Here is a 12,496-nt window from a genome sequence, read left to right as displayed (position 1 = left end):
TGACTGCTCTTATTTTGGTAGATTATTCTGCTGCCTTAGATAGTATGCCCCACACAATACTTATTAAAGTATCTGAAGCAAAGTTTTGCACTGGCTTTCTTAATTCTTATCTCACCATGAGCAAGCTTCCTACCTGTTGATTTAGGAAATTGCTGCCTTCCAGTTAAATCTGTCCGATGACAAAGTTTCCTTTGCAGCTGAGGTTTCTAAAACGCCTTCCAATTATTTTTTTATGTTAATAGTATTAGATTTTGTAACCTAAATATACTTTTTTTTTCAGTTGTTTAGGCCCAGTCAGATCCAGACTACACTACTGAAATTGCTAATACCCAGGGTTGTCAAACTATCTTCTGAACTATCTTCAGCTTAAACACTTTGAATATGTATACATCCATCTTGCAACTCTGTAGAATTTTGGTCTAGCAATTTTATCTGAAATTTTCCAGTTTTATCAGACATCTTGAGTGGCCCAATCTGCTACATCTCTTACCTTGATACCTCCACAGATTAGGAAAGTATGCCATGGGTTGGCAGTGGCTGCCTTTTGTATCAGAAGTACAAGGCTTGGAATTATTTCTTTCCATATTTGCTGGGAGTAGTCCTCTCCAATTTGAGAAAGCCCATAAGGACTATTTTATTAATTTTGTGGCTTGTTGTTTGGCTTGCTCATTGGCAGGATAGCTTGTTGGTAATTGTGCACTTTACATATACAGTAAATAAATAAATTACATAAATATTTACAGTCCTCAGTAATGGCACCAATAACTGATGTAGTCTCTGAAAATTGCAAAAGCGATGTATAAATTTGCTGGAGAAGTGGAGGTTTCTACAACTGTTCTTTCTCAAGAAATGGATGAAGAGAGTATGCTTGTTAACCAACCTGTTAATTCTGTGTCTGTACACAATTTCATCTCTAATATGCTTCAATGATTGTAGTTTACAGTAGCCTTTTTGGAGTTCAGATATCTCTCTTTTGGGATTTCGGCTGGATGTTCAAATTGTTGATCAGATGTTAATAAGTCACTTTTTGCAAAATGGCACAATGGCATTGCTTTCTAAGATCATCTTTTTTTTTTTTTATTCCTCTCTGAAGCGTCTTAGTGAAGGAGCCCTCTCACCAGATGGGACGGTCTTGGCAACTGCCAGTCACGATGGCTATGTCAAGTTCTGGCAGATATACATTGAGGGACAAGATCAGCCAAGGTATGTATGGGGACTTAAGTGTTAGGGTATTTCCTCTCATGGCGACAGTAGAAGATTGCCACTTTTGTGGACTGTTTTGTGCATCAAGCCTGACATCTGTTTTGGCTTTCTAAAGTTAATGTTTTAAACCACTGTTGACCAGTAAGTGGTCAACAGTGGTTTAAAACATTATATCAGAAACAGGTTTGGGAACAACCTGAAGATGGAGAGACCTGGGAGAACTAAACGTTTTTGCATCTGGTGGCAACGTTATTGGACATCAGATACATCGTGCTGTGATGTAAGATGAAGAGGCACCATGCACACTGAATTAATACTTTGCATTGCCTTCTTCCTCTCTAGCTTCCTCTCCCACAAAAGAGCTTTTTAATTTATGCAAATTAATCACTGTATAAGCAAGTTACAGCACTTGAGCAATTAATCTTTCTAGTAATCCATTGCTTTTTCCCCAGATGCCTGTCGCTCCCATTAACTCGCCTCTCTACCCCCTAACTTCCTGCTCTCATATGTGTCCACCTCCCAGCGCTCACTATTATGCTATGTGGTGTAACTCCACACCTCATGCAGACAGAGTACTGAATGAGGAAAAAGGCTTATTTGTCTCCAGTTCCCTTGTCCTACCCTACTCACTCCACAAAGCTTATGTGTCAAACCAGTGTGTGAAGCACTTCACAAAAAGGAAATGCAAGCTCTCATCTTTCCATTGCTTTGCTTCACCAACATTGGGGTCTGTGTGTTTCCTGAACCTGGTGCACTTACAATGCCAGATTGTAGGGTCTCAAGGGAACATGATCCTAACAATAATTTGTTTCAGGATCCTAGGGGTTAGGCTAGGACCTTTAAGATTGTTTATTCTGGCCAGATCTGCCCGAGGCTCAATATATAGCAAGGTGAGGTGTCCCTTTTCCGAAAGGCTAGGTGTTAGATTCGTTAGCATTTGAAGAGACTCTTTGGGTTAGTCTGAGACACACAGAAGGGCACAAAAGTGGACACAAAAACCATTTTGTGTATTATAAAAATATGGCAAAGAACACAAGCACCACAACAGCAAACATGCGCGCTCTGGCCGCTCGAGTTGTTGCTTTGTGCTGGTGCTAAATGTTTGCTGTGAATGACGTGATTACACAACATGGGGTAATAGCAAAATATGGGGGTGTTACCCAAACTGTGTAACTGAAATTTAGCCCTGGCCTAGTCAGGAATCCACTTCAAATGACTAATCAAAACAAAACATGTTCACAAACACCTGAGATCCGTGCATGTAAAATGCATTCATTTCCTTTCCTGTGGCGCACTTTAAAGAAAGTATCACTGATGAGCATTTCTTATATGATGCATCAAATCTGATTTATCTTGACGAGTGCCACATAAAAAGGATAATAGGAGGTTCTCAGAGCATTTTAGTTTATATCTTATTACACAATAGATATAATTGACTATAAATACTTGCACTGTTATATAAAGTTAGGCTTGTAGACTTGCAGTGACATGAAGATTGACAGTAATATGTGGTTTATAAATGAAAACACTGTAATTCTTATCTTTACATACATGTGTAATATACATTACAAACGTGTATCCGAACTCTAACTGCAAACGAGGATATGATGTGACTGTGACAATCTTTCCCATGGTAAAGTGTGCTAATTAGTCCTCATCCTATTTTATTCTCTGTGCCTGCTCATCTCTGCCTCTAAAGCCCAATAGCTCTTCAGATGAAAACTAAACTTACCTCAATTACTCCAGTATTGAAACTTGCATAGATTCACATGCTTGACTCATTCCCTGGCATTGAGATGGGAGTCCCAGAGTACCTTAGAAAAGAAATGCAATTGTAATTGTATTTATATAGCGATTACTACTCCTGTAAAAGCGCTTTTCTGCGAGTAGCGCGCTACTCCGGAACCCAAAATGATTAGTGATGGATAAGTATAGGGAAATTTTGAGTACAGTATTTGTATGAGCTGATTTGAGCAGAGGATATGTGAATTTATTAGAAGTTTGAATATAATATTGGAGGCATAAAGGAGGGAAGAATCCTGAAGTGTTGATTGGGAGTTTATAGCAATAGGATGAGGCTTAGGAGGAGTAAAGGAGAGATGGAAGAGGAAGGAGTCTGGAGAAAGGGGTTAGGGAGATCATAGTGGTACAAGAGGTTTTGGATGAGTCAGAGGTGAGATAAGTGAGGGAAACTTTAGTAGGGTTGTTTGGGTGCTCATAGTAGTAAACTGAGGTTTGGGGTGAGCCATGAGCGGCAGAGGAGGGAAGAGCTTTGGCAGGGTGATTTTGGAGATCATAGTAGTAGAAAGGGCTTGGAATGATTCAAAGAGTGGAGATGGAGGATAGATTGATAGAGGTATAGGATGATGGGGCGACAGAGTAAAGCTTATGAGATAGTTTTTTCCCTCTTGTAGAGTAGGACTAAAATAGTAAAAAAATTGATACGTAAATACAAAGTAGGGAAATATATGTGTAAGGAATGTCACAATTGACATCATATTTCGAGGTTTAAAGTTGTAAACACAGACTTCAAAGTTTAGCAATATTTGAGGTTCTTTTATTTGTGTACTTCTCTAACATTATTTTATCTTTCCTCAATTTTCAGTAGCGAAATGCTTGCTAATAATAAAGTTAACATTTACTCATTGTGATAGCTAAAATGAAAGCAGGAATTCATAAGTATCTAATCTGACAACTTATCTAGGAACCATTCAATGACCTATGAACATGCTAAGCATAATACACCTACATGTATACATACACATACTTTGTATACGTACATATATATATGTGTATGTATATATATATATATATATATATATATATGCGCGCACACACTTAACCGTGAGTAAATATACATTTGTTAAACAGGCTTAAAAAGGGTGCACGTATTTTATTATTATAAAATAGTAATTATACATATTTCTTAAAGAAATACACATATCTAGATATATACACATAATCAGAGTATAAATGGTGGCCAACACAGGTATATGCAGTCCATTGCTGTTTGGATCTGGTGGTTATGAAGGAAAGAGCCAACTCTTGAGTAGTCTTCTGAGACAAGATAGGTATTCGTGGATCTAACATTTGGGGGTAATGAATTCCATAGTTTGTCCTCTTGAACAGAGAAGGATGTACCACCTATAGTCTTTTTCTTGCATGGTGGTGTTTTAAGGTGGGGTGTAAATCTTGCATGGAGGTTTCTTTGAATATATTTGGTGATTTTATTCCTGATGAAAAGCAGTCCTATTCATGTGTTGCTTTGTGGGTAATACAAAGCAGCTTGAAGGTGGATCTTCTAACAACCAGTAACCAATGTAGTGCCTTCTAGGAAGGGGAGATGTGGGCTTTTGGCTTTACATGTAGTATTAGTAATGTGGCATCCAAGTTATGAATGGATTTTAGTTTTTTCCTAGTAAATCCAGATGATCCATGGTAGAGGCCATTGGTATAATCTAGTTTAGATAGTACAAGAGTGGTAGTAGCCTGGACCTTGTGTAGGAATCCGAAGTAGGGGAAAATGCATTGCAGAGTTTTCAAGGTGATGAAGCTTGATCGTGCTAATTTGTCCTCTTGGGCATTCATTGTTAGTTTGGAGTCCAAGGTAAATCCAAGGCTTTTAAGGTTCCTTAGATATTTTAAGAGGTGGTCTCAGATCGTCAGGTCAGGCACACAGTGGGTCATAATTGTTCCAGTCACCACATAGTGAGTATTTCCTTTTGGAAGCATTCAGTTTGATATGGCTTCACGCCATCCACTGATCAACTACTCTGGGACAACTGAAGATTTGTGAGTTTCCAATGTCTTTGGAGCATTCCAATTTAGGGAGTATTTGTGTCTCATCTGCATAGTTGTAGCATGCAAGTTGAAATTCATTGATCATTTCTGGTAAGGACATCATGTAGATGTTGAAAAGCATAGGGGAGATGATTGATCCATGAGGGACCCCTGCTTTGGTGAAGTAGGGCTTGGGCGAGAAAGGGGGAGAATAAATTACATTTGATCTGTTTTGAGGTAGGATGTAATCTAGTCGAGAACAGTTCCTTCTATGCCGGCTTTGTGGAGTCTTTGAATTAGGGTATCATGGTCAGCAGTGTCAAAGGCAGCTGAGAGGTCCAAGAGAAGTAGTGCAGCAACTCCATTGCTGTCAGCTGTGTTTTGAAGATCATCCCAGATTGTAATGAGTGCATATTCAGTGCCACCTCATGGGCGGAATCCAGTTTGGTAGTCTGAAAGTATGGGGTTATCTTCAATGAATTGTGACATCTGGAATACTGCTTTTTCTATCAGTTTGCCCAGGAATGGTCCATTTGTAATTGGTCCATAGTTGTTGGGGTCCTGTGGGTCCAGCCTTGTTTTCTTTAATAACAGGCGTATGTATGCCATTTTAATGTCTTCATGAAAGGTTTATGTAGTCAAAGAAATATTGATGATCTTTCTTACAAGTATGACAGCAGAAGTAGTTAAAAGAATGGTCTTAAAGATGTATGCTGGACAAGGGTCGTAAGGGCTGCTGGAAGGCCTGCGTGCTTTTGACTGAATCCATAAATTCACCTTGTGATATGTTTGAAAGAGTGCAGATGCTGGGTTGGCTTACTCTTGGACAGGTTTTAGGAAACTGGTTGGTGCTGGTGGTTTTCCTTTGTTTTAAATAGGAGTCCAATGTGTCTGCCTTAGTTATGTAATGATTTGCCAGTTTGCCTGTGAATTCTTGAGTAATGGGATGAGTTCCTTCCATGCATTTAGGTTTTCGAAATTCGTTGAGAATTTTATTAAATTCTTTATTAGCTGATTTAGCATTTCGAATTCTGTCCGAGTAGTACCTTTTTAAGCTTTTTTGATTGATGATTTGTATATTCCGTTAAGTTTGTATAGGTGAATTTTGTCTTGAATGTTTGTTTTGAGCCAGATTTGTTGCAGCCATCTGATTTGTCGTTTTTTCTTTTTTAGTTCTGTATTCCTCCAAGGTGTTAGTTCTCTTTAGTTCTGTTTAGTTTTTTGAGTGGTAATAGGACATCAAAAGCTTCCTGTAGCCACTGTAAGTTCTGGAACAGAATTTGTCTTGATCTGTGATGGCTGTTAGTTGTGTTTCTAAGGGCCAGATGTACGAAAGGATTTTACCCATTCTGTGTCTATGGGAAAAAGCTTTTGTACATATGGCCCCAAGTCTTCAAAATGTAGTTTGTTCCATGGTCGATAGATATATCTATGTAAGGTGGTCTTGGGTGTGTTAGTTTGTGGTGTTTTATGTTGAAAGGTTAATAAATGGTGGTCTGACTGTGAATGGCGTGATGCTTTGAACAGTAACTAGTTTTTTTGGGTTTGCAAAATGACATCTAGGATGTGTCCAGAGATCTGTGTGGGATTGTGTATAATCTGATGTAGGTTCAATGTGACTAGGCCTGTGGTGATAGTTTTTGGATGTGGCATGTTGGGTTTGCCAAACCAAATGTTTAAGTCCCCAAGAATGCAGAGGTTGGAGTATAACGTTATAAGTTTTGAAACTGTGTCAAGAAATGTATCTGGGAATGCTGAATTGTTAGGCGGAGGTCTGTAAAGGAGGAGAAAGTTACAGAAGGAGGTTGATGTGTTGCATCTGGTGATGAGGGCCTCACAACCTTGTATGGAAATGTTTTCTGTTTTGCTGAGATTTATTGCTTATTTAAATATAATAACTAGTCCACCTCATCTTTTGCCTATACAGTTTTGTGTGATAGTTTGATAGCATGGAGGAACGGCTTCATAGGCCATATCATCTACCAGCCATGCTTCTGTTATGAATAGTAAGTCAGGTTGTGTGTCAGTGAGCAGGTCGTAGATGTGGTGCTTGTTTTTGAGAGTGATTGAGCATTTATGAGCAGGCAGTTTAGAAAACGTGGTGTCATTTTTTGGGGGGAGACCGGTAAGCAGTATATTTTGCGCTTGCAGCAGGGGTGTTATTAGTTGTGATAACTGTAGGAGGGTCACAATAGTGTTGTTTTTCTAAATTTTGCGTTCCTCATCCAGCAGGCTTGTGAGGCATTTTGTTGGGTCTGTGAGTGTTGATGGTGGGCTTGGTGGTTGAAAGTGACATGATGAATTTACCTTTTTCTGTACAGTAGCCTTGTTTTGTAACAAACGTGGATGCAAAGTTAAGTGGCATGTTGTTCATTTTGTTTGAGTCTGTTTAGGTGGGGAAGGAAGCATGGTTTAGGGGTGGTGGAGGAGCACGCCCTGAGCCCTAGACTTAAATAGCCCTATGGGCCAATGGAGCCCTAGCCATAACCAATCAGATTCCTAACACTAAACCCACGAGTAGACCTGGTCCTATTAACCAATCACAACCCTAGCCCTGACAGCCAATCACAACAGGAATACTAAAAACCTTTAAACCAATAGGAACCCTAGAACTAGTGCCAGTCACATCCCTAGCCCTGGCAGCCATTCACAACACGAACCCTAAAAACTTTAGACCAATAAGAACCACAGCCTTGGTTTCGGATTTGAAGTTAATCTTCAACCATCTCATATGTTTTTTAAATTTGCCACTTCCCAAATGGATTAACACAATACTGTACGAGATCTGATGACGTGTAACATACAGAGAGAGAATTACCATGCTTTCAGAGCTACAGACTTAGAGCATAAATGGAACAGGCTATGTGGGAAGGCTGAATCAGGAATTTGTTCTTTATTTGATGTTTACTCATTTTTAGGGTCGAGCCTGCGCCGCATGCACTTGCCCCATCCACGTGACGTCAGTGTCTTTCATTCGTTCGTGGGCTTGCCTGTTAGAATCTGCTTGATTTCATTAGTGGAAGGCACGCATATGTCATGCCTTTTCCGGTGGTTAGCCATCCTCGAGCACATCGACCAAGTACAGAAAACATGCGAGGCTCGCTGTTTCCGTCCGGTTCGTGGACTACTTTTTCTCTATTTTCCCAGCGCGATCTCGCTTGGCAGAAGTCAAGCGCTCTGCATAATATCGACCCTGTTACACAGTTAATTGCACTTTTTCCGGGTACGTACATGGTTTATGCCGCAGTAAAGTCTGATTAGGAGTTTACAACGCTATTAGCTCTAACACGAGCAAACGCGAGACCCGTTCTGGTTATGGACAGAACACTTTTGAAGGTCTGCCCAAATTCCATCCTCCTCCTGCAGTAGTCCTGTAGTTGGTATGCAACAACAGTTTCTTAGAGGATCAAACCTCCATTGCACTTGGTGTTATGCTTGCACTGTTTTCAGTCCAATGACCTTGAAGAAAAAAAATAAAAACTGTTTTGTGTTTGTGCCATAGTGTCAGTGCCAGGAAACGGTAATGCTCAATAGAGAGACATGTTGTTAGTGCACGAAGGCTTATTTTAGCTGTGCAAAACTTCACAAATTCAACCTTCTAAAAAGGCAAGGATTCTCTGACTGACCCACCTTTCTTTCTACAGGAAATGATCAGTCTCAATAAAAAATGTCATCCATTTTGCATGGTAAAAGTACTTTGAAGTCCTGGGTGTCACAGTCAACACAAGTCTCTAATCTCAGAAGGAGAAAAGTTGGGTTATACACTTGTTCTATTTTTGGCATTACCGAGGGATGGAATTTTTGAGGGAAGAGGCGCTATTTTCCCATTTTGCTCCATTGAGTGAATTGCAGTTCACCTTAAGGTGCGCATAGGATACTATTGGTGCAGCACAAGATGTGGAAGCCTCTTAACTACAGCAGTTCTGTAATCTACCACTTGTTAAAGAGGGCACTATGAAATCATTGGTGTGTAATGAAGACTTTGAGGGAAATTTTTAAACTCAACTCCTGAGTCATTCGATGTTTAAGAGGTTTGAGAAAGATCACCCTCTGCTTCTTGTGTTAAGTTGAATATTAAACAGAAGCTTAAGGCGATTTTGTTTAGGGAACCTCAGGAAGTATTTATCAAGAAACAAAACATGACTTGCTAGTGATCAACTCATGAGCTAAATTCAAAACATCCATATTTACTTGTTTCTTTCATACATATTTAAAATATAAGCTGCTTCTTTTTTGCCACATTGTCCACTGCTCTGTCAATGTGTCTCAACACTGTTGGCCCCAGAATACAAAGAACATATGCTATCAGTTTGTAGGCTTTTCCCTAGATTGGTGTGCAGTGCCATCTTTTACTTTGCGTACCAGCTAACTGAAATGCCTAAATAATTGTGTGTACAGTTGAAACCACTTCCTGGTTAGTATAGGGTGTGAACAAAGATACATTCTGTACAAAAATGCTTTCCTTTAATGGTGGTTGTTCTTTATCGTCAAAATGTAAACCTGGTTGTACAGGAATATATTGTTTTTATTTACTGCTTGGAATGTATTACACAATTACCTAATTCCTGAGTAGTGTTTCTTCTATTTAATACGTGCTTTCCTCAAAGCAAAGGTATTACATGTGCAACATAACCAAATAAATTTATGTAACACAAGACTTACGCATTACTGGTAGGCATGCAGTACTCTGTTGTTATGCCTGCTGCTTTACTTGCAGTAGTTGCTGGTCTTTTCTTACCTTTGTGTTGAACAGAGCTCTAGATTAGGGCCCGTCGCACAGGGTGCCACCAGTGCTAAAGCTGGCCCTGTAAACATCACATGTCTACTCCAAACAGACCCTCTTAGCATCTGAAGGTTAATCTGCGGACCAACTGCCATTCTAGAATGCCAGCTGATTACTTAACAATAAGAGAGTTCTAACCCTGTTATGGTGTCCTAAGAGAACGCTGTAAGAAGTGTAGCACATCTTCCCACATTATAAAAAAAACACTAGATAAATTGTTGCATTCACATTACTTATAATAAACAATGTACTAAATTGAAAAGATGAATGTAGCTTCACTCAGAAGGTACATCATTAAGAAAAGTGTATCAAGTGCTAACACACATAACATGTGCATGTTACCTATAAAAACATTTTCCTAAACCAGTAAGATAAAATGATGGAAGTGCTTCCAATAAGAAGGTACATAGTGTACTAAAAACCTAGATCAGGTTCAAAATTGGCACACTGTTACCTTAGAGGAAAAGGACACCCATATGCATAAATGTAAATAATCTAAAACAGCCAGTTAATCACATAAGTAGTCCTTAAAACTTCTAGGTTTAGTAAACCCACATCCTGTCCTGCTTCTTGTATTACTACCTAAGGTGTTTCCTTCTTGGTTTGTACTACACCTTCATGTGAATACTCCATCCCTACATGCTGCTCAGAGTTTCTTTCACTCTGGTTATTGACACAGTCATTGTCACGTGTAGGAGGCTGGCTTAGTTTATGGTGTACACCTATGGTGTGGCACCCTATACTGACTTCAGGCAAGCCTTAGTGATAGTGAATAGGTGTCCAGATATCAAAAGGCCTCAATGAGTAGCTGAGGCAAGCAGCTAAAGCTTATCCAGGATGAATGAAAAACACTTGCAATACCACAGTAGTCCGATAATAACTCAGTCACAAGAAAGAATCACACACGTATTGCAAAAATAAAGGATACTTTATTACAACACTACTACTAAACTGACATTGGTATATCTCCCTTTGGCGATAGTACATACAATATACACATAAAAACAGCAAATATAGCATAGAAATATACAGGGATCTAGGGGAGGACCAAACTATATATAAACAAGCATTTGCACTGCAATAGGTCTCGCATTTTCTTGATTTAGAGCTATTGGCATTGTAATTTCAGAACTGGACTTCTCTTGCCATATAAATTGCTCAACCCTGCCTCATAATTTTGTCTTTTCCTGCAATGTTTTGGTGGTCACTGGCAGCTACTGACATCAGAAATCACAAGCCGTTCAGGAGGGACGAGAAGATGACTGCACTACCTTGAGTTGTGTAAACATCTGAACAGAAATTGAAATATAAGGCTGGAAAAGTATTTTCTTTTTATGTTAACAGAATAAAGTCTTGCAAGCATTTTTGCCTCACGTTTAAACATAGCTAGAATGAAGTTAACAATAGCAGAGCAGCCTGAGAAGATTTATGACTCCCATAAAAAAGATAAGCAATGCCCTTTGTGCGGATGTCTGAGGGCTGGCACGGAGGGGGCCTGGAGAGAGACTCCAGATGAGGCTCTGCAAGTTTCACATCATTGCTTCTAGGTTTAGCTACATTCAACCAGAAAGGGCATATTGTGGCTCTCGTGAGCAGAGAGCTAAGTGTTTAGTCACTGGGTGTTTCTTTTGTAAAATAAGCTTATTTTAGGAGCCAGAGGTAAACCAGGACAGCACTGGAATAAAGCTAAAACTAATGTCAGTGACGTGGGAGGAACGGAATGCTGCTGCTGCAAACAAAAAAAAAAAACACAGGCAGCTACCAGCCTAAAACACCTACAGTGAAAAGTGAGCAACAAAGAAATTACAAAAGTGGTCCGTCACAGCAACAGATAGAGAAACCAAAGTGGAATAATACAGTAGTTGGTCACTGCTGTGAAACTGAAAAAGGAGGGAGAAAAAGGCAGAAGTGACCTCTAGTAAGCAACAGTTTTTAAAGGACACTGTAACCAACAAACGAAATTGCTTTAAGCCATAAGAAGTATACAAAAAGTATACATGAGGTTGAACGCTTACGCTCAACCTAAAAAGTGCAATGTGAAAGTGGGACTCCAACCAAGTTAAGTGTGGTGGTTAGCTATGGGGTGGGGCCAGTTAGAAATACCAGCGGTAAGTACAATAGGTGACCGACTTACTCCTGGTTGCTGGGTTACCCACCCAGTTGGCCCTTAGGCTAACACGGAGGGTAGTGGTTGGTGTTTGTGGAATTCATAACCCTTCCTAGTGGACCCCAAGGAAGCCAGCAGGCAAGAGGATAGATGAAGAGTGCCCCTGCCCCAGGATACCAAGAAAACAGGAGTACCTACACCAGGGACCTGGATGCAGAGGGGAGAACAGACTCTCTCTGAATACTGTGGATGCCCCCGGTTGTCTAGCTGCTGTCACAACCTGTGGACCAGGAGGGATTCTGGACATGGAGGACCTGCAAAGGAAGGGGACAGAGTCCAGCATCCAAGGACGCGCCCAGGTGGTGCAGGTGGCAATACCCACCCTCCTGAAGATGAAGTACCTGCAAGTCAGTGGAAGAAGGAGTCCAGCTTGCGGGGTCCAGGAGCAGCTGAAGATCCCAGGAGTTGCCTCCGAGCTGCTCCTCGGCGGTCGCTGGATTGCAGAAGGGTTGGTGACCAGCCAGGTCACCAGCAAGCACTGGCAAGTGCAAATAGGAGCAGAAGAAGAGTTTCCAAACTTGTGGGGTCCAGCAAGGTCCAGTAGACTCTGCCCAGAAGGGGGA

General features: G+C 40.3%; 1 protein-coding gene across 1 annotated transcript in view; it reads left to right on the top strand.

The window, feature by feature from the left end:
- The window catches only part of EDC4 (enhancer of mRNA decapping 4), a 703,483-nt gene that overhangs the window by 136,281 nt on the left and 554,706 nt on the right, over positions 1-12,496 (top strand). The window contains exon 8 of the mRNA XM_069217586.1: positions 1,094-1,203. Within this exon, the coding sequence (XP_069073687.1) occupies positions 1,094-1,203 (110 nt within the window). The remainder of the gene's footprint in view (positions 1-1,093; positions 1,204-12,496) is intronic.

Source organism: Pleurodeles waltl, chromosome 12 (assembly GCF_031143425.1).
Source record: "Pleurodeles waltl isolate 20211129_DDA chromosome 12, aPleWal1.hap1.20221129, whole genome shotgun sequence".
Lineage (NCBI taxonomy): Eukaryota > Metazoa > Chordata > Amphibia > Caudata > Salamandridae > Pleurodeles > Pleurodeles waltl.
Note: the sequence above shows the minus strand (reverse complement) of the source record. Positions and strands in the feature narration are given on the sequence as shown.